The 22,573-nt window shown below is 40.0% G+C and overlaps 1 protein-coding gene across 2 annotated transcripts in view; it reads right to left on the reverse strand.

The window, feature by feature from the left end:
- Nucleotides 1–9,089: 9,089 nt before the first annotated feature.
- LOC137251293 (kelch-like protein 5) overlaps nucleotides 9,090–22,573 on the reverse strand; it is a 160,346-nt gene continuing 146,862 nt past the window's right edge. For both annotated transcript variants that reach the window (XM_067785625.1, XM_067785627.1), the window contains exons 4-6: nucleotides 9,596–9,797; nucleotides 9,417–9,518; nucleotides 9,090–9,355 (exon numbers count right to left, since the gene is read on the reverse strand). In XM_067785625.1, the coding sequence (XP_067641726.1) occupies nucleotides 9,152–9,355; nucleotides 9,417–9,518; nucleotides 9,596–9,797 (508 nt within the window). In that variant the 3' untranslated portion in view covers nucleotides 9,090–9,151. The remainder of the gene's footprint in view (nucleotides 9,356–9,416; nucleotides 9,519–9,595; nucleotides 9,798–22,573) is intronic.

A 22,573-nucleotide genomic window follows, 5' to 3' on the forward strand; every position in this document is an offset into this window, starting at 1 on the left:
ATACAAAGGTCATCGCGTGGAAGTGTAAAGGCCAGACTGGGTAGACACAATCTTGGAAGCATTAAAAGGAACGCAGCAGAAAAACGATGGTGCCGTCAAATGCTTTAAATATGGAAAGCCAGGGCACATTGCATGTTATTGCAGTACCAATCCTAACACTTGCAGCAATGTGGGTGGCCGTAAAAGCAGAGCTGAAGATGAGCAAATCTCCAAATGCACTCAATCGTTAAACTAAAGCGAGTCAGCCGCAAGGGGCGACAGCTGGATCCCTCAATTGAATGCCCCATAATCTCTATCTCGCAAATTGGAAGAAGGTCAAGCAATCTTACTGTCGGAGGACATGTGGATGGAAAAGAACGTTTACTGACTGCAGATACGGGTGCATCTCATTCCATCATTCGAGCGGATTTAGTCAACAAGAAAATAAGCCCATTGCATGGAGCAAGATTGCGTACAGCCACTGGAGAAGACACCACGGTTCTAGGAGAAGTAACATGTGAAGTCGCAATTGGGAACGTCACGGTAATACACAATCTTATAGTGGCAGAGATTGTTGATGAAATCATAATTGGAGTGGACTTCTTAATCGACCAAGGCATCAAGATCGACATGCAAAGCAAGACGATGAGATATAAGAACATGGATGTGCCACTTAATTTCGGCTACGAGAAAGGCTACAGCAATAAACAAGTGCTGGTGGAAGAGAGTCAGCAAATACCACCAAAATCCGAAGCAGTCATCTGGGCAAAGGTTGATGGAGATTGTGAGACAAACAAATTGTGGGTTGTCGAAGCAGCAAACAAATCAGCACTAAACATACTTGTAGGAAAAACCCTGGCTATGACAAAACAAGATGGACGTATTCCGGTAAGAGTACTCAATGAGTTCAAGTCACCATTCAATTTGACCAAAGGAGCTATTTTGGGAAGATGCCAAGAGGCTGAAGTAGTTATTAACTGTGAACAGCTCCAGGAACACGTTTTATCTAGTAATACTGATCTTTCAAATGACATCACGGCATGGACGCAGGGGCTAGAGGAAGCCTATCAGAGTAAGGCAAAACAACTGCCCCTAAAGTACGCGAACATATTTGACCAGGATGGTTCCAAACCAGGCCGCACCAATGTTGTGAAACATCAAATTTACACTGGAGACGCGAGGCCGATACGTCAAGCTCCTCGTAGTGTTCCACTGGCAAAACGGGAAGTTGTGAGTCAAATCGTACAAGAAATGAGCGCCATCGGCGTCATCGAACCATCAGCTAGTCCATGGAGCTCACCGGTAGTACTTGTAAAGAAGAAGGATGGAAAAATGAGGTTTTGCGTGGACTACCGGAAGTTGAATGACGTTACGAAAAAGGATAGCTACCCATTGCCAAGAATTGATGACACTCTGGACTCGCTATCTGGTACGAAATGGTTTTCCACACTGGACTTGAAAAGCGGCTACTGGCAAGTTGAGGTGAAGGAGGAAGATAAAGAGAAAACAGCCTTCAGTGTCGGTGATGGTCTTTGGCAATTTACAGTGATGCCTTTTGGACTTTGTAATGCACCAGCTACTTTTGAGAGACTCATGGACCAGGTACTGAAAGGTCTACATTGTAAAACATGCTTGGTGTACCTGGACGACATCATCGTATTGGGCAAGAACTTGGAGGAAGTTTTCCGGAGAATAGCTGGCGCTGGTTTGAAGTTAAGTCCCAAAAAGTGTGCGCTGTTTAAAAAGGAAGTAAATTATTTGGGTCACAAGGTAACGACAGAGGAGATCTGCACTGCAAACGAAAAGATAGAGGCTGTAAAGGATTGGCCAAGACCACAGAACCTACATGAATTGAGAAGTTTCCTTGGGCTGTGCACATATTACCGCCGATTTGTACCAAATTTTTCTAGCGTAGCCCATAGCCTCCATGAGCTTACAAGAAAAAATAAAGCTTTTGAATGGAAGAAGGAGCAAGAAGTGGCTTCCAAACATTGAAGGAGCGGTTGTGCACTGCCCCAATGTTAGCATATCCGATTCCAGGAGCAACATTTATTCTAGACACAGATGCGAGTGGATATGCTATAGGAGGCGTTTTATCACAACTGGTCGATGGACAGGAGAAGGTAGTTGCATATTACAGCCGTTCGATTGGAAAACCAGAGAGGAACTACTGCGTTACGCGGAGAGAGCTGTTGGCATTGGTAGAGTGCATTAAACATTTTCACAAATACCTCTACGGCCAGCGATTCCGTGTCAGGACAGATCACGCAGCGTTAAAATGGCTTCTGCAGTTCCGTAATCCGGAAGGACAATTGGCACGGTGGATCGAACGACTACAAAGCTATGACTTTTCCATTGAGCATCGAAAAGGTAGTACCCATGGAAATACCGATGCAATGTCACGAAGACCATGTAGTTTGGAATGCAAGCACTGTTCAAAGGCCGAGGCTAAAGAAGACATTATAGATGTCCGGCTAATGACTATAACGTGCACGGATGAATGGGACAAGGAACAACTACGAAAGTGTCAGCTAGAAGATAGAGATCTGTCACATGTTATGCAAGGGCTCGAACGAAACGAAAGACCAAGCAGAGAGGAGATGTCAGCAGAGAGTCCCATTGCGAAGTCATATTGGGCACAGTGGAACAGTTTAGAATTGATATCCGGTTGCTTGCATCGAGTATGGGAGAGTGAGGATAGTCAAAGAAAAAACGAACAGATAGTTGTTCCCAGAAAGAGGATTCCTGACGTGCTCAGCGAGCTGCATAATGGTCCAAGCGGAGGTCATCTTGGAATCACGAAGGAGCTCGGGAAGATTAAACATAGATTCTATTGGGTTGGTTGCCGTCAGTCGGTCACTGAGTGGATTGCGAACTGTGAGGTTTGCAGCAGAGCGAAAGGGCCCAAAACCCGAAGTCATGGCCAGATGAAGCAATATAACTCAGGTGCGCCATTTGAAAGGATCGCTATGGATGTCGCCGGTCCATTTCCTACTAGCAACGGCGAAAACAAATATGTACTGGTAGTTATGGATTATTTCAGCAAATGGCCAGAGGTATACCCAATCCCAAATCAAGAAGCGGAAACAGTAGCAGAAGTGTTTATAAACAATTGGGTTGCAAGGTATGGTGTACCAATGGAGGTACATTCTGACCAAGGCAGGAATTTCGAATCAGCTGTGTTCCAGGAAACGTGTAAATCATTGGGCATTCGAAAAACACGGAAAACTGCATTGCATCCTCAATCCGATGGTATGGTAGAACGATTCAATAGAACATTGGAGGAGCACTTAAGGAAAGTAGTAGAAAATACCATAAAGAGTGGGATACCCGCATGCCATTATTCTTGATGGTTTACCATCAGCAGTGCATGAGACAACGGGGCAAACCCCTGCAAAAGTAATTTTTGGCAATGACCTTAGACTGCCAGCTGATTTGAAGTTTGGAATAGATGCCAATGCGGAGAGAAATGTCAAGAAATCCACTGGTGACTTGGAAGAAGAGCTAAGAGAAATACATGATCTGATAAGGCAACGAACAAAGATTATGAGTGACAAGATGAAAGCCAGATACAATAAAGCAATTAATTCGGAAGGTTTTCAGGAAGAAGATTTGGTGCTGTTATACAACCAACGACGTAAAAAAGGTTTGTCCCCGAAATTGTAGTGTAATTGGGAAGGCCCATACAACGTTGTAAAACGGATCAACGATGTAGTGTACCGCATACAAGCCATCGGTAAACCACGAACCAAAATAAATGTCGTCCATATGGAAAGGCTGGCAGCGTTCAAATCGAGAGTTTTGTCTGATCGGGACGATCAGACTTAGGTGGAGGGCAGTGTTACGAATGTTAGCAACACTAAGGGGTACTGCCATCTCTATCCCGATGCTAAGCAGTGACGTGAATGCACATCAATAATTTAATCATTTTGTCTACACCTATGTACGTACACGCAGCGGAGAAGAGATGCACAAACACATGCAGATATCTTATCTGAGATGCTCCTAAAGGTATGCAATTATAATTGTGGAAGTGTCGCTCACACATACAAGCGCATGGGTATAGGAGAAGCTATAAAAATTATACATCTGTAGCTGTAGCTGAGAAATTTATAACTAAGTAGTAAGTTGTGGAATTAGAAAAGCCTAGAAATATGCAACGAGGAAATCAGACAGTATAAAAAGGCGACAACAGTAGAGGGAGAATCAGTTTCATTTAAGCTATCAGTCAGTTTGGTTATTAAGCAATCTAGTTGCAAAGTATAAGTGTTATTGGAAAGTACTTTAATAAAGGCCATTTTCCATTATCCAATATTGGAGTTATTTATGCAACAGTTTAGCGATACGAACGTTAGCAGAAGATTGCAAATAAGGGGAATTGCAGTAAATTCGTTCAATATATTAGTAGTAGTTGATGCTTTCACAAAGTTTGTGAAACTATATCAAACAAATTCAACTAGCACTAAGAAAGTTACCAGTGCTTTAGGCAAGTACTTTAGTTATTATAGTAGGCCAAGACGAATTGTTTCAGACCGGGGCACTCGTTTCACTTCACTAGAATTTAGTGAGTTTTTACTTAAACGTAATATAGTTCATATAAAAGTTGCTGTTGGGTCTCCTCAGGCCAATGGCCAAGTGGAGAGAGTTAATTGGGTCATTAAATCTATGTTAGGAAAAATTACCGATCCAATAGACCATGCTGATTGGTCGAATCGCCTATTGCAAGCAGAGTATGCAATTAATAATTCGCATCATAGCACGGTTAAAGATTCTCCAAGTATGCTTCTTTTTGGCATAGAACAGAGAGGAGAGTTTGTAGATGAATTTTCAGAATATTTAAATAATAAATTAGGCCTATCTGTAAAACGAGATTTAGTTAAGATTCGAGCTGATGCCAGTGAGGCAATTCAACATGCTCAAGAATATAGTTATAATTATTTTTTGAATCATAGTATAGATGCTAAAAAATATGAGGTTGGTGATTTTGTTGTTATAAAAAATGTCTATTCAGTAATTGGGACAAATAAAAAGTTTGTTCCTAAATATAAGGGACCATACGTTATTTTCAAAATCCTTGGGAATGACCGCTATATAATTAGGGATATAGAAAATTGTCAACTTAGCCAGCTTCCATACGATGGAGTTGTTGAAGCTTATAAAACGCGGAAATGGTTAATGAATAATAATGCTGAATCCATTGAATGAATAGCCTTTAGTATGGTGTTATGTTCTAGATCTTACTAAGAATCTGTACCATAGTACAAAGCCGCAAAAATAATTTCGCTTTTTCTACTTTCATTTGTAGCTACTTCTTTTTTTTTTGATTCATATAGTTTTACTTTCCTTGCCACCACTGTTCAGACTTCAAAACTTTAAGTAACTCAACTCATGTCAAAAACATATGTTTTGAACAGAGTTATCGACACATCTTGGAAACGCAAGGGTCTAGTACCATTTCCTGAAAAAATTATCTTTCTTTTCCTGTGGAGATCTGAAAGAAGTAACATAGTTTGTAAAGTTGTCGCGGTGATATAAATTTCTTTTGAGTTAGAAGTGAAGTAAAAGTGAAGCTTCTTAAAGTTAACTAAATAAATTAAATAGCGCATAACATAATTATATTTGACCAACAAAGACACTCAAAAGCAGTCGTCAACTGCGAGCCGGAGCCTTGTTATCTAATCTTTAAATTTTGCATCTATATACATGGTGAGTTTTCAAATAAGTTATAAACCCATACGTGCAAAGTTCCCCTTTTTTTTTTACTGCTATACCAGTTTAAATAAAAATATAAAAACTGCGGTATTTTATTTATTCTACTAGATTTCTTTCGAGAATTCCCAGCAGAAAAGTTGTATCATATGCATGTGGGTTGCTTGTGCGAGCCACAAGCAACCCTCTCCCTCATCTCCCTGCATTTCGCCATCAAAGCATAATTGTACTAAACGCTGCAAACGTTGCTGAGATCTTCCTAGGGCCACTCTTGACCTATCTCTAAGTCCAGCCTGATCGAGTTCCCCCCCCAGCTTTGGAATTTTCAAAATGAATGAATAGCAAATCCTCTCAAGTATTTGCATAAATATTAAAATATGTAAAAATGTAAAATTTGGCATATAGTACAATGTACGAAGAAGAAGAAGAAGTTAAAAGTTAGTATACTGAAAAGACAAGTCATTAAATACAACAAAACTTGGAGCAAAAGGTTGCTAATAAGAATGTATATGATAGAAAGATGTTGCGAAATTGACATTATTATTATTTCCGAATAGAAACATCAATCTAAGAAGGATTATCCAATAAAATTAAAATAATAACTAGATTTAGTCCCATTTAGATTTAAACCCACTGTGGAAAACAAAAAAAGTTAAATTTAACATATCCATTAGATTTTCATAATCAAATTTCATATAATGATTATCAACATGAATATGTAATGTAACTAGCGATCGCTCATCAACATATGCCTATGTTGTTGTTCGTGTACATTCAGATTGTTTAAACATGCGACAAATATAAATTGTAAGGAATGAGAATGATTGAACATGTTTGAGAGAGAGTCGTATGACGTCGTTTGAACCCAAATTGTAGCTTAAATAATTTTTTGTTGCGATCTCTCTTAAGCATTTTGTATGAATTCGGATGGTTACCGTCATTCGCAAATTTATTATAGATGGGTAATTTATATTTAAAAGAATATTTGAATGTTTACGATATTCCTAATGCAGCAACTGCAAGCGTGAAGGCCTTCGTTGCTACGTAGCAATGCAATATATATATAAATATTTATATATATAATATATACCTATATCTACTTTTTTTTGATGCCCCTAAATATTGAAGCACACCACATACATATGCATATCTAGTTATAATGTTACTTAAACACATATTTTTCTTAAAACATACCTACTTTGTTGTTGTTGTATATACATACTGTATGTACATAAGCATGTGCGGATATACGAATGTAATTTCAACTTAAGTGAAATTCGATGATTTTTAATGATAAATACTTTGTTCTTGCAAAGTGAGTTTTCTTTGCATCTACACACATACATATTTACATACATCTGTATAAAGCTTTTTATTGAAGTTGAAGTTAAAGACAAAAAAAAAAGTGAGTATGCTTATAGGAATCATTATAGTTCTGCCACCTCATACTTTTCGTTGTATTTTTAGGAAATAATAGGCAAACTAAGCTAATATCCTTAATATTGTAATGGATTGATTTTGGATGAAATAATAATTGTTAAAATGGGTAGATAATTTGTGTTTGCTTTGGTTTGAGACACAGGAGCTAGTGGTAATGTATCGGGGCCTCAATAACATCTATGGGGCCAATGGTAGGGCGGGTAAAGAGGCAGCCACCAAACCTTGCAACAATGAGCTGCCATGCATAGAGGTGAGTATACGGTGGGTCATATGACTGAAGTGTGGCATGTAAGTGCGTTTGTTGTTTTATTTTATCTTCTTATGCTAGTGTATCCCAGTGTGCAAAACAAATTATTCTGTTTGACCATTGACTGGGGAGAGTAGTGCTGTGCAGTGATCACGTTAAGGAATCCACGAAGCTGAAGCTCCGGGCCTAAACGCCAGTGCACACACCGTGGTCATCGCACCTTGTCACAAGCACTGCTGCTCGTTTGTTCCTGAATGTGCCTGTTGCACACTCAGTCGATGGATATCATAACAAATCATTGTCTAATACTAAAATTTGTGACTGTAATCGAGGTCGATTAGAGGTCAGGATGGCCAAGTTGTAAAGTGTTTTTTTATATATATGAATGTAATATCGATATTACTTTGAAAAATAACTAATTTGTAAATGACTTTTGTGAAAAAGATATTGTTTAAAAGTTCAGTTTGTGAAAAACTGCATAGAGCTAAGCTCTTCAATAAATATTTATTTAAGTTAGAGGATTTAGTCCTTTTATAATTTTATTTTTTATTTTATTCTATTTTATTTTGTTTTATTATTTAATCCCGTGATATTTAATTTCTTTTTACTTTATTTAACTTTATTTTTTTATAGTTTATTTTTTACTTTTATAAAATTGTTTTTTATTATATTTTACTTTATATTATTGTTTTTTAATTTGTTTATTTAATTTTATTAAAAAATTTTTTTTTTCGCAAAATCTTTATTTACTGTGTGAATTTTCAAAAACGGCTTATCTGAATAAAAATTCAATATGACATTGGGCTTTCATGAAAAAAAACCTTAGATAGCGCGTTTGATAACTGGCAGCCAAGATAGGTTGACATTCCACTCAGCAGCCGACTCCAACTGCAAATATCTCCGGACATAGATACAATTTTTATTTTCCGCTTCGTATTATTGTTTTTGAGGTCAATACGCCTCTTTTGACACCTCTCTCGATATGTTTGGTCGCGTATTAGCAGTCGACCCCTCAACTAGACTTTTACCTGAATTGCTTAGACCAAAAACAAATCAAAAGGACCAAAATCTCCTTGTGGGATACTGGGATACTAAAGCGTTTGAAAGGATACTGTTTTAATTTATTCGCCATGCTCTAGCTGAAACTTGTTATTAAACATATACACAATAACAATTTTTGTGAAGAAGCAACCACGAAAAAAATCTGAAGGTTCGAACATCCATGTCAATCTTTCAAAAATTTTGTGAAATTTATGGGTATCTGGTTGATCTCCAACATCGTCAAAAAAGAAAGGAAAGCTGAAAGAGTTTGAGAAAAACATAATTTTTTTTTTTAATACAAAAAAATTCCCTTTTGTCATATATGTATGTAATACATATACATATGCTATTTGTTATCAAAGTGAGCGGCTGTTGAGAAGCAAAGCTTGAAATTTAAGAAGTATGTTAGTTCTCAAACGATCTGTCAAAGTAAAGTACTGGGAAAAGTGTTCCATGTAAATCTGGCCTTCGGAAGCAATAAACTTGCAAACAGCCCATTTTATGACCATTGGCCTCGGGTAAATTTCTTTACAGGTGCTTGGTTGAATAGGACTTTTCACATTTAATTTTTGTATTAAACAATTCTAGCAATTGTGAGTTTTAGGCGAATTTTAAAACCTTGTAATACATATTTTTCGTGCTAATTTGACCAGACTAAAGATAAAGTAAAACATTTATAATAAAATTGTAAGACCTTATATAACAGCTTTCATTCAAATCTTACATTTATTTACTTTAGAGTAGACATTTTGGTGCAGTAAAACAATAGTAATAACCATCCTTGGGAATTGGTTTCTTATCGATCCATTTATCATTTTGCTCATCGTAAACTGAAACGAAATTTGAAGTGCACCAATTCTGATAGCCACCAACAGCCCACAATTGATTGTATATTGAAATGCATCCAGGTCTTTGACATTTTATATTCAAAGAGCAAATCTACAAAATGTAACGATGATTTAGATTAGCAACAACAAAATATATATATATTCAATAAAACCTTAGTCCATTCATTTCTTTGCGGATCGTATCGTTCCACCGTTGAAGAATCTATATTATGAGCGCCACCTACAACAAATATTTGTCCATTGTGAACTGATGCCTGAAATGTTGCGAATATATTATTTATTCACACATAAAAAAATATCATATTTTTCAGTTTATAATTTCTGAACTTACACCTGGATTAGAATGTATTTCATTCACATCCGCGCACTGAGTCCAGCTATTTGTTGTAGGGTCGTAGCATTCGACAGATTTTAATTTGTTACTATTTTCGCCACCAATAACATAAATTTTTTCGTTGAGAACAACTGCGTTAACAAATGCACGAGGTGTGCTCATACTATTTATTGCCTTCCATCCATCAGACGCGGTATACCTAAATATTTGCGGAGATTCGAATGGTTTAAAATGTATGGCAAAGACTGTCAAATTAAAATGCGGATGCTCCAAAACCCGGCAATAACTTTTCTATGGTGCACTCCTGTCGAAACTGCGACATTTCCTTTAGAGGATTTAGATGAGATTTGATGGGTGATCGAACCTATGCTTCGCCTTGCTTAACATTGCTACAACAATAACCCAAGTTCACAATCTAAGATGATGGCATTAGTGTTTCCTTACCCGACTATAACGATTTTCAATATCAATATCCCGTTTAAAAAACATCACCAGTCGCGGATGGATCAGCTAAAAGGTGCTATAAAGCATAATGTATGGAATGCAGAAAAAAGCCTAGGATGTACCGATTGATTGAACTTTATCAGTGGTGTTTTGTCATTACCATTTATTGTCGCTCAACCCCTCAGGCAATGTTTGTCGCCTCATAGCAAAGTAAGCAAGTCATTACTTCTTAGCGATAACTGACGACGACAAGCAACACCTATGGAAATCAAGTCTTCCTCCGCCTGGTTTTCCTACCCGCATAGTCAGCTTAGAAATTAAACGGAGAACAACTCTTGCCAACAAATGCTACATTGGACTGAGTAGGCAATTGAAAAGTAAAGAAAGTATTGCAGTCGACAGCGCAGTTGGCAGCAGAGGAAGGGGGAGACCTACACTGAGTTTGGAGAGGCACGTGGAGGAAGACTTTACCTCCCTTGATTCTCCCAATTGACATCAGTTATCGCGAACTAGGGATGGCTGGCGTGACTTGTTACGAAAAGGCCAAAATCACTTAGGCGGTTAAGCGCCAGTTAATAAATATACTATGAACCAGGTAGTGAAGTTTCAATTCACTAAACTATGTTCATATCGGAAAGCACGTACAGCTCGTGATTAAGTGAGCTTCAATATACAGCAATATGGCGCAGTATTAAATTAATATTAAAAGGACCCCAACTCAAGTGACGGAACAAGATATATCTGTGAAATGCTACGAATGTATTTCTGCCACGAAATGCTTCTAAGCAAAAAGATCCATCTTCAATGCCGTTCCGAGTCGACGTAAAGCAAAAAGTCTTACCGATTTCTACGAAAACTTAAAAATTAGTACCATACAAATTGGAAGAAAAGTTCCGCTTTAATCTTATCTGAGTATTACACAAATTTACAACGTTGGTAACTACGAAATAAAGTTCTCGTTCAGAAAAGGAAAATCATCCCGCCCGCGATGTAATGATAAGTTCTCGACGCAGGCAGCATTAGAAACTCAGCGGCAATGTTCAGTGTCCCCTTAAGCTCTCGCTAAGATTTTACAGTGATGGCCTCTGAGGTTTTATACTGAAGTGCTGTAGTTTATCTTTTTGCTCCCCCATCCTCCATGTCTTCAATCTATCTTTGTCTTCCGGCACTTTTAGCAGTAGATGGAGAAGAGCTCAATATGTCCAATCTTCAAATCTGGGAACAAAAATTGTGTCTCTAATTTGTTGTTGACCGCTCTACTATCACTAACCTAGCGTGGTTTTCTGATTTTTTGCATCCCTGCATTTACCTTGACAACCATGGTAAATACAAGTTCCACACAAAATCTTAATATTTAAACTTGAGTGTAGTGGGGTTTCATTCTGTCTTCTTATCATGATTAATATATTGTTTGTCGAACAAATATCTGTGTGAAAAAATCGAGGACTGCAAGTCTTACCCTTTTTTGCAACGAGCGGAGTACCTCAGGTATGCTTTGCTCAAAAATCTTTCTTGGACCTCTTTTGTTTGTGCTTTTCATTAATCCTTGATCGTGTTAAGAGTACATCGCCCCATTCAATAGTTACAACCACTCACAAATTGTCATCAAAGTCCTCTAAAGGGAGTCCAAGGAAGCTAGCAGTTTCAACAGGGTTGGGCAATAGAAAAGTCGCTGTTAAAGGCCTTGGTGTCACGTGGGAACACATCTTATGCAGGGCAAACATTACGAAAGCCGGGTGTCATACCATTTTATTTGAATAATCTTGACGATTGGTGTAATCCAGTATCCTAAGTTATGTTAGTTTGAACTGGTGAATAAAGGCTCACATAGACTGAATGTGTCCATAATGCTACCAGTTTCTTTGACGACCAAACAGAAAAAAGCCCAGTTAGGTACCAAGACTTATATTATAGAATAACTCTATCCTCTTGGCAAATATTTGAAGCTTTGTAGGACTTAGCTTAGCAAAGCAGTCACTGACTGTGGCGCTGGTTGATCGTAGCAGTCCTTTCGGACAAATGACTACTGAAAGGTGGAGATCTGTGGAAAGGGAGCTTATTAGCTTAATGCTTAAGATGATGCGGGAACAACCAAGTAAACCCCTTCCAACCTTTGATTCGGGGGGATGGTATAATGGTGTGAAGATGATAGCGTGCGACAACATCGCGAGCTTGCGGTCTCTGGAGGAAGTGGTTCCAAACCTCCAAAGGCAAGGCACGAACGCGCGGTTTGAGGTGGTGGATAAAGCGCAAATCCCCACGGTACCAAAAGTTAAGGTATGGATACCATGCGTGAAGAAGTCGGAGGATACACTGCGATTTCTGCAGAATCAGAATCCGAACATACCGACACAGGATTGGAAGGTACTTACTGTATCTCGGCCTACCGAGGATGGTCAGTTCTACATCTTCCAAATAAACAAGCAGGCGGAGGATATTTTGTACACGCAGCTTGGCAAAATGTCCTTTAGCACTGGCAAAATTTACATGCGACTCAGGAAAAGAAGTCCCGTGGATAAAAACCCTAACATGCTAGAGGTGGGCGAAGTCGAAAAGGACCTCAAAAGCCTAAGGGAAAAAGACAGGTGGAGGTCCCCGACGTCACCACGAACGTGCTAGAAGAGGACCAACCGCTAAATGGTGCTGTGACTCGCACAGAGGAACACCCGGCACAACAGTCACGACAGGCTGAAGGGGGCCTCGAATACTCTAAACCAAAAGGGCAAGGGGAGGACGACGACGTCAAGACGAAGGTGCTGGAGGGGGACAAACAGCCTAATGGTGCTGCGAGTCCTACAGATAAACCTCCAACACAGTAAAGTGGCGTCGAGCGAACTCCTCCTAACCCTTGAGGAGGGTTCGTTTGACGTGGCGCTGATCCAGGAGCCGTGGCTCTCAACGGGAGGAAAGGTTTCTGGACTTAGCGCGCGCGGGTTTGGCGTTTACTACGCGCAAACGGAAGGACGGGTGCGAGCTGTAGTAATGGTAAGGAAACAGCTGCATTCATATATGCTGCCTAATTACACCACTGAGGATCTCGTAGCGGTGGCCGTTGAGCAAAAGAATAAGCAGGCATTTATCCTGACGTCCTGCTACATGGCCCATGCTGCGGAGGTTCCACCGATGGAGTGCAAAAGGCTAGTACAGGAGGAAGGGCGCAAAGGGCGGTTGGTCATAGGCGCAGATGCAAATGCGCACCACAATGCGTGGGAAGGAGCAGATACGAACGAGAGAGGCGAATCTCTATTTTGGTACATCCTGCAAACCAATTTGCAGATAGCCAACAGGGGAAATGTCCCTACATACATTGGTCCAACATCCAGCAATGTTCTGGATATTACATTGAGCTCCGAGCGTGATATATCAAGGTATGATTGGATGGTTCTTGATAGACCATCCTTCTCCGAAAATGCGTATATCAGCTTCAACATCCCCCTAAAGAGGGTAGAGAAGGGAGGAACCTTTAGAAACCCTAAGTCAACGAATTGGACTAAATTCCAGAAACATGTAGAAATAAAACTGGGACAACCCAAAGAGGTTGCTAATGTAGAGGAACTGGAGGAGTCGAAGGAATTCCTAACAAGGACGCTTATGACTGCGTATAACAAAGCTTGCCCTCTAAGACGATTCAGAGGAAAAGCAAAGCCGCCATGGTGGAGCAATGAGCTGAGTCTTCTAAGAAGACAGGTAAAAGAAATGTTAAACTCGCAAAGACCGCGCAAAGCGAAGCGTGTCGGGACGAGTACAGGGATCTACTGAGGATCTACAAGCGTGAAATTACCAGGGCGAAGAGAAGCTCATGGAAAAGTTTCTGTACGGACATAGAGTGTTTCAGCGAAACAGCACGGTTGAAAAAGTCCTAGCAAAGGGAAACATAGTCCAGGGACTAATAAAGAAAGAGAACGGGGAATGGTCACGTAATAGTGAGGAATTCCTTGAGGTGCTTCTCGACACACATTTCCCATCGGGAGACGGTTTAGAAGAGCCAGCAGACATCACTCACACTTCGACCACGGAGCTAGTAGTGCCGGGCTTGGTGACCGATACCAAGATAGAATGGGCAGTGAAAACGTTTTCTAAGTTTAAATCGCCGGACCCAGACGGTATATTCCCGGCCATGGTACAAGTTTCAAGCATGGCGGTCGTGGAATGGCTTAAAATAATATTCGATGGGTGCATAATGCTGAATCATGTACCTCACTCTTGGAGAACTGCTCGCGTAGCTTTCCTATACTATAGACCCATTAGCTTAACATCATTTCTGCTCAAAACCTTTGAGAGGCTGATAGATGTGTATAAAAGTCCAACGTGGATGAAAAGCTGCTCTCCACAACACAGCATGCGTACACCAAAGGCAAGTCGGTAGACACCGCATTGCATAGGGTGGTAATAAGCATAGAGAAATCCCTGGAATATAAGGAGTATGCTCTAGGAGTCTTCTTGGACATTGCCGGGGCTTTCAATAATGTTGCAAAATGGGCGATTATGGATGGTCTTAATTCAATTAAAGTACATCCTGCCTTAATCAGATGGATCGGCTGCATGGTTAATTGCAGAAAGATTACATCACAATGGGGATTGTACGAGGCCACGAAATCAGTGGGCAGGGGCACGCCGCAGGGAGGGGTGCTATCACCTCTGCTGTGGACGCTGGTCATCAACCAACTGCTCAGGCAATTCGATGAGGGACCCGTAAAACTTACGGCTTACGCAGATGGCGTTGCAATTGTCATAAGTGGAAAGTGCCTTCCAACGATTAGTTCTTTGATGGATCGGGCGCTTCGGGATATTCATACCTGGGCATCTAATGTCGGGTTGAAAGTCAATGCGGAGAAGACGGATGGTCTTGTTTACAAAGAGGTACAAGGTCCCAAATTGGACCAGGCCTAAGTTAGGAGGGGTGACCTTACAGGAGAAACCTAGACAGTAAGCTGTCATGGAAGCTCAACGTGGAGGAAAAGATTCAAGAAGGCCTCAACGGCACTCTAAGCATGTCAAAGAATGCTGGGGTATACGTGGGGCCTATCGCCCTCTCTTTCTCATTGGGTTTTTACAGCGATTGTAAGCCCTATATTATACTATGGAGTTCTTGGTTGGTGGAAAGCCACACGAAAAACAACATACCTCAAAAAGTTAGAGGGGGTATGCAGACTATCGATGCTTAGCATTACGGGAGCCCTGAAAACAACCCCGACGGCTGCACTGTATAACATTATGCACAGTCCACCTGTAGACCTAGGCTCGGTGCTTCGGGCAGCTTGAGCACCGACCATATGGCCATAGTAGTATACGTCATCAATCACAAGACGAACAGACTACATGATTTCCTATCTGCGCTTCGAGGGAGATCTTAAGGCCACAATAGAGGTGGACGGTTGGCGCAAGGGTGCGCAAATGGCGGACGAGGCGATACATGTGTACACCGATGGTTCCAAAGTAGTGGAAGGAGTAGGGTCTACGGTATACTGCGCTGATCCGGAAATAAGCAGATCCTACAGGCTGCCGGATTACTGTAGCGTTTTCCAAGCGCAAATATTAGTCGTAACCAAAGCAGTAGAAACCCTGGAAGAGAATAGCTTAACCTGCAACCGTGTTAACTTTTATATTGACAGTCAAGCAGCAATTAAGGCAATAATCTCGCATAGCATAGCATCTAAATGCGTGTTAGAGTGTAAGCAGTCTCTGGAGAGAATCGGGACAGGGAAAAGCATACATCTATATTGGGTCCCAGGGCATATGGGAATAGATGGGAATGAAAAAGCGGACGAACTAGCTAAAAAGGGCGCATCCCTTGAAGCTTCCTCCGTAGACGTCCCAATTAGATTGGGCTAGATTAAGCGAAGGCGAGAGGTGCACATGATCGACCAAGCAGGAAAGGCGTGGGTTCAAGCGCAGGGCTGTAAAGTGTCGAAGATTATGTGTAGGTCTTACAACCTTAGACCAACACAGTTGCTTCTATCATTAAAAAGAGAGAACTGTAGACTCATGACGGGAATTCTGACTGGACATTGCCTTCTGGCGTCACGTGCTTTTAAATTAGGCTTGGTCAGTGATAGCAGATGTAGGAAGTGCGGATTGGAGGAGGAAACGATCGAGCACGTTCTGTGCTCGTGCCCTGCACTTGCCAGGCTAAGACTCCAGCTATTAGGAGCGATACAGCTGTCAGATCTAGAAGCAGCAAGTGGCTTAAGTCCTAGGAAGCTGCTAGTATTTGCCAAGAGGACGGAGTTATTTTATAACATAGGTCCTGGTTTTTGATAGGGGTTTTTCAGTTTCGTCGTTAAAACAAACTTCTGGTAACACTACGGACTCAATCAGTCTATGTGAGGTCCTCATGGACCGGCCAGTTCAACCTAACCTAACCTAGCTTAGCTTATCTTAGGTGCCAGGTCTCTAGGCAACACCTCTGCCACCCCTAGTAGATGGAGCCTAGACCTCGTGAGCGCAGGAAAGGAACACAGTGCGTGCTCAACCGAAGGCTTGTATAAATCATGCCTTCCTTCGTAGTTTGCAAAGACTTTAAGAATCCTTATACCCGAAATAATTTTTTATCTCTCTAGTAAGCTAAAAAATGGAATACGCCTCAGGTGTATAGAATCTTATCTATAGCGCAAGAATCGAGAGGGTTTAAAGAAAAATTATTGGATTTTCTTTAATTTCTCTTTATTTTGACCAACCAATTCCATCCTATTACCTACTCAAGCTGCAAGCTTATCAATCTCCAGCATTTAATGTGTGGAATAGGTGTCGTTGATCATTCCTTACCTTTTTATTTGCGCGCTTGCAGACCTAATAATTTACAGTTTTTTATTCATTTTTTTTCGAGAAGCATGTATATTCATGTCAGCACTGGAGTCGTGTCTTTAGCATGGTTTATAATATGTATTTAATTTAGCGAGACTTGCTCATATTGATTTATACAATGGTTTTTGTTATTGATATTAGAGAAAAATGGCAAAGTTTTGCAAACGGCGATGGTTTATAATATATTGTAGCGAATTTTTGGAATTTCTGATAATTATTTTGCACCTTTTGCTAACGCTCGAATCGCTGAATAAATGTTGTCGAATAAATAACTCCAATATTCAGTATTGGAAAATGGTCTGTATTTAGACTACTTTGGGAGTAGTACTTCACAATAACAATTATACTTTACTAATAGCATGTTAGATCAAACTTATTACTGACTCCTCAGCCTGTGCTGCTTTTATAATCTCGGTTACCTCGTATGCCCATTTGTCCTAAGGTGTACATGTTACACGAACATGCCTCCTAGAACAGTTGTATCTCATGCTTGGTTATTTAGTTATATACATGTATATCTGTAGTTTATGTTTTTCTTCTAGCTATATGCGTGTGTATGTGCGAGTAACAACTTCTGCTCTAAGTGCCGGCTACATATATTTACATATGCCAAATATCTCTTCCCTTGGAGCTGCTGGTTATGTGTGTGGAATATTCTTCGTTGTCTTGTGCATAAGTGTGGCTGTTTGATTTTTTTGTTTTGGTTATTTACTAACATCATAGTGATGTTAATGTTCGCCACACTGCCCTCCACCTAAGTCTGATCGTCCCGATCAGGCAAATTTTCTGATCTAAACGATGCTAGCCTCTCCAAATGAACCACTTTCATTTTGTTTCGTGGTTTGTATGCGGTAAACTGCATCATTGATCCGTTTTACAACTTTGTATGGGCCTCCCCAGTTACACTGAAATTTCGGGGAGAAACATTTTTTTCGTTGTGGGTTATGTAACAGCACCAAATCTCCTTCCAGAAAACCTTCCGAATCAATTGCTTTATCATCTCTGCCTTTCATTTTGTCACTCATAATCCTGGTTCGTTGTCTTACAAGGTCGTGTAATTCTCTCATTTCTTCCTCCAAGACACTAGTGGATTTCCTGGTATTTCTTTATCCCAAACTTCAAGTCAGCACTCACTGCCAAAGATTACCTTTGCGGGAGTTTGGCCCGTTGTCTCATGCACTGCCGATCGGTAAGCCATCAAGAATAAGGATATGTGTGTATCCCACTCTTTATGGAACTTGTCCGCTACTTTCCTTAAGTGCTCCTCTAAGGTTCTATTGAATCCTTCCTCCATTCCATCGGACTGAGGATTCAATGCAGTTGTTCTTTTTTTTTTCGAATGACCAATGTCTTACACATTTCTTGGAATACAGCTGATTCAAAATTCGTCCATTGGTCAGAATGTAGCTCCATTGGTACACCCTCCTTGCAACTGTTTGTAAACACTTCTGCTACTGTTTCTGCTTCCTGATTTGGAATTGGGTATACCTCTGACCATTTGCCGAAATAATCCATAACCACCATTACGTATTTGTTTCCACGGTTGCTAGTGGAAAGGAAATGGACATGCGACATCCATGGCGATCCTTTCAAATGGCGCACCTGAGATATATTGCTTCATCTGGCCATGACTACGTGTTTTGAGCCCTTTCGCTCCGCTGCAAACCTCGCAGTTGGCAATTCACTCAATGACCGACTGACGGCAACCAATCCAATAGAATCTCTGCTTAATCGTCTGGTAACCTTGCCGTGCGCGGACGTGTTTTTGATCGCTCTTCGAATTGTTATTCTTTTTACTTTATAAACAAGTTTTATCTTTTATAAATATTCATTAATATCAGAGCTGTAAAAAGATTGAATCAATTGAGTGTGCATTCTCTCAGCATTCTTTTAAAAATTTGTGGTTTTTTGGTTGCATATTATAAATCTCCATTCCTGAATGGCTTAAAATACTTTAACTCAAAGCTAAAGTGTGTGTGTTATTGAATGGTAAAATATAATTCAATATAGAGTGTGAATGTAGGAACCATTCCCACTCTTTATTGAATGAAAACTTTAAATGAATGCACACTTTTTTACCATTCAGTACTAATTTTCTTATATCAGAGTTGATATTTTTATACTTCAGTAGCTATACAGGTATGTTAAATGAATGCTTTCTTTAAACGGTTATAAATCTATGTGATCAAATATGTAATTTTTTAATCGAAACGGCGTATGTTCCGTCTGGCGTCCTATCATGTTCGTTTCCATGAACATGCGTGTATTTTTGACAGTTCATGTACGCTGTGCCATTGTGGCCAGAATTCCTGTACTAAGCAAAATATGTATTTGTATACCACATACCTACTCAATTTTGTAAATGTTGATTGAGGTATCACAATGAAAACCATTTAATTATGATAAAAAAGAGAAAATCGCCCGACATTTAAACACGTCATCAAATATTTCATGTGGTAATCAAATGTAATTGCAATTTGAGGTAAATGTAGGGGTATATAACATTGAAGTTGTTATGACGCTTATAAAAAATTAACAAAGTTTAGAATATATCAACAGCAAACCCATATTAAAAAGAATTAACTGTCATTAAGAGAAACTTTTCAAAATTTTCGTCAGAAAGGGATCCACGGCGCGGCGCATTCAATATAGTTGCTGCTGAAAACAATCTCTCTACTGATGCTAATGAGGACAAAGGAGTATTAATTTTCATATAGCACTTTTTCAGCTCTGGATACTTATAAAGAATTTCTTTACTAGTGCTGGGATCTGCAATATAATTGGAATATTCATTGAAATTTTTTTCCAGTTTTCAAACTTGAAAACTTTTAAAAAGGTTCTTGGTTTCTCTATTTACGTTACCAGTACTACGTCATGCGACTTCGACACGTCCACTGAAGGAATTATCAACGGAAATCCTAGGAAATTTCTATGCCAACAGATGTTTCTGTTTAGCTGTTAAAAAGATAATTTTTGTGGTGATCCACATGTAAGGCACGCGTTGACCAGAAAAGGGGTTAACCTGAATCTTTCATCTGAAGTTGGTATTATTATGTCCCAAAAACCAGTTTCACTGTGGAGCCAATTTTATATTTTACAAGTTTTAAATACATAGAGAACAAGTAAGGAAGGTTAAGTTCGGGTGTAACCGAACATTACATACTCAGTTGAGAGCTATGGTGACAACATAAGGGAAAATAACCATGTAGGAAAATGAACCGGGGGAAACCCTGGAATGTGTTTGTATGACATGTGTATCAAATGAAAGACATTAAAGAGTATTTTATGAGGAAGTGGGCCATAGTCCTATAGGTGGACGCCATTTAGGGATATAGCCATAAAGGTGGATCAGGGTTGACTCTAGAATGCGTTTGTACGATATGGGTATCAAATTAAAGGTATTAATGAGGGTTTTAAAAGGGAGTGGTGGTTGTTGTATAGGTGGTCGCCTTTTCGAGATATCGCCATAAAGGTGGACCAGGGGTGACTCTAGAATGCGTTTGTACGATATGGGTATCAAATGAAAGGTATTAATGAGTATTTTTAAAAGGGAGTAATCCTTAGTTCCATAGGTGGACGCCGTTTCGAGATATCGCTATAAAGGTGGACCAGGGGTGACCCTAGAATTTGCTTGTACAATATGGGTATCAAAAGAAAGGTGTTAATAAGAATTTTAAAAGGGAGTAATCCTTAGTCCCATAGGTGGATGCCGTTTCGAGATATCGCCATAAAGGTGGACCAGGGGTGACCCTAGAATTTGTTTGTACAATATGGGCATCAAACGAAAGGTGTTAATGAGTATTTAAAAAGGGAGTGGGCCTTAGTTCTATAGGTGGACGCCCTTTCGAAATATCGCCATAAAGGTGGCCAACGGGTGACTCTAGAATGTGTTTGTACGATATGGGTATCAAATTAAAGGTATTAATGAGGGTTTTAAAAGGGAGTGGTGGTTGTTGTATAGGTTGTCGCATTTTCGAAATATCGCCATAAAGGTGGACCAGGGGTGACTCTAGAATTTGTTTGTACAATATGGGTAACAAAAGAAAGGTGTTAATGAGTATTTTAAAAGGGAGTAATCCTTAGTTCCATAGGTGGACGCCGTTTCGAGATATCGCCATAAAGGTGGACCACGGGTGACTCTAGAATGTGTTTGTACGATGTGGGTATCAAATTAAAGGTATTGATGAGGGTTTTAAAAGGGAGTGGTGGTTGTTGTATAGGTTGTCGCATTTTCGAGATATCGCCATAAAGGTGGGTCAGAGGTGACTCTAGAATTCGTTTGTGCAATATGGGTATCAAACGAAAGGAGTTAATGAGTATTTTAAAAGGGAGTAAGCCTTAGTTCTATAGGTGGACGCCTTTTCGAGTTATCGCAATAAAGGTGGACCAGGGGTGACTCTAGACTTTGTTAGTACGATATGGGTATCAAATGAAAGGTGTTAATGAGTATTTTTAAAAGGGAGTGGGCCTTCGTTCTATAGGTGTCCGCCTTTTCGAGATATCGCCATAAACGTGGACCAGGGGTGACTTTAGAATATGTTTGTACGATATGGGTATCAAATGAAAGGTGTTAATGAGTATTTTAAAAGGGAGTGGGCCTTAGTTCTATAGGTGGACGCCGTTTCGAAATATCGCCATAAAGGTGGACCAGGGGTGACTCTAGAATGTGTTTGTATGATATGGGTATCAAATTAAAGGTATTAATGAGGGTTTTAAAAGGGAGTGGTGGTTGCTGTATAGGTGGTCGTATTTTCGAATTATCGCCATAAAGGTGGACCAGGGGTAACTAGAATTTGTTTGTACAATATGGGTATCAAAAGAAAGGTGTTAATGAGTATTTTAAAAGGGAGTAATCCTTAGTTCCATAGGTGGACGCCGTTTCGAGATATCGCCATAAAGGTGGGCCAGGGGTGACTCTAGAATTCGTTTGTGCAATATGGGTATCAAACGAAAGGAGTTAATGAGTATTTTAAAAGGGAGTGGGCCTTAGTTCTATAGGTGGACGCCTTTTCGAGGTATCGCAATAAAGGTGGACAAGGGGTGACTCTAGACTTTGTTAGTACGATATGGGTATCAAATGAAAGGTGTTAATGAGTATTTTTAAAAGGGAGTGGGCCTTCGTTCTATAGGTGTTCGCCTTTTCGAGATATCGCCATAAAGGTGGACCAGGGGTGACTTTAGAATATGTTTGTACGATATGGGTATCAAATGAAAGGTGTTAATGAGTATTTTAAAAGGGAGTGGGCCTTAGTTCTATAGGTGGACGCCGTTTCGAAATATCGCCAAAAAGGTGGACCAGGGGTGACTCTAGAATGTGTTTGTACGATATGGGTATCAAATTAAAGGTATTAATGAGGGTTTTAAAAGGGAGTGGTGGTTGTTGTATAGGTGGTCGCATTTTCGAAATATCGCCAAAAAGGTGGACCAGGGGTGACTCTAGAATTTGGTTGTACAATATGGGTATCAAAAGAAAGGTGTTAATGAGTATTTTAAAAGGGAGTAATCCTTAGCTCCATAGGTGTACGCCGTTTCGAGATATCGCCATAAAGGTGGGCCAGGGGTGACTATAGACTTCGTTTGTGCAATATGGGTATCAAACGAAAGGAGTTAATGAGTATTTTAAAAGGGAGTGGGCCTTAGTTCTATAGGTGGACGCCTTTTCGAGATATCGCCATAAAGGTGGACCAGGGGTGACTCTAGAATTTGGTTGTACAATATGGGTATCAA

This window comes from Eurosta solidaginis, chromosome 4 (genome assembly GCF_040869045.1).
Source record: "Eurosta solidaginis isolate ZX-2024a chromosome 4, ASM4086904v1, whole genome shotgun sequence".
NCBI classification, from domain to species: Eukaryota; Metazoa; Arthropoda; class Insecta; order Diptera; family Tephritidae; genus Eurosta; species Eurosta solidaginis.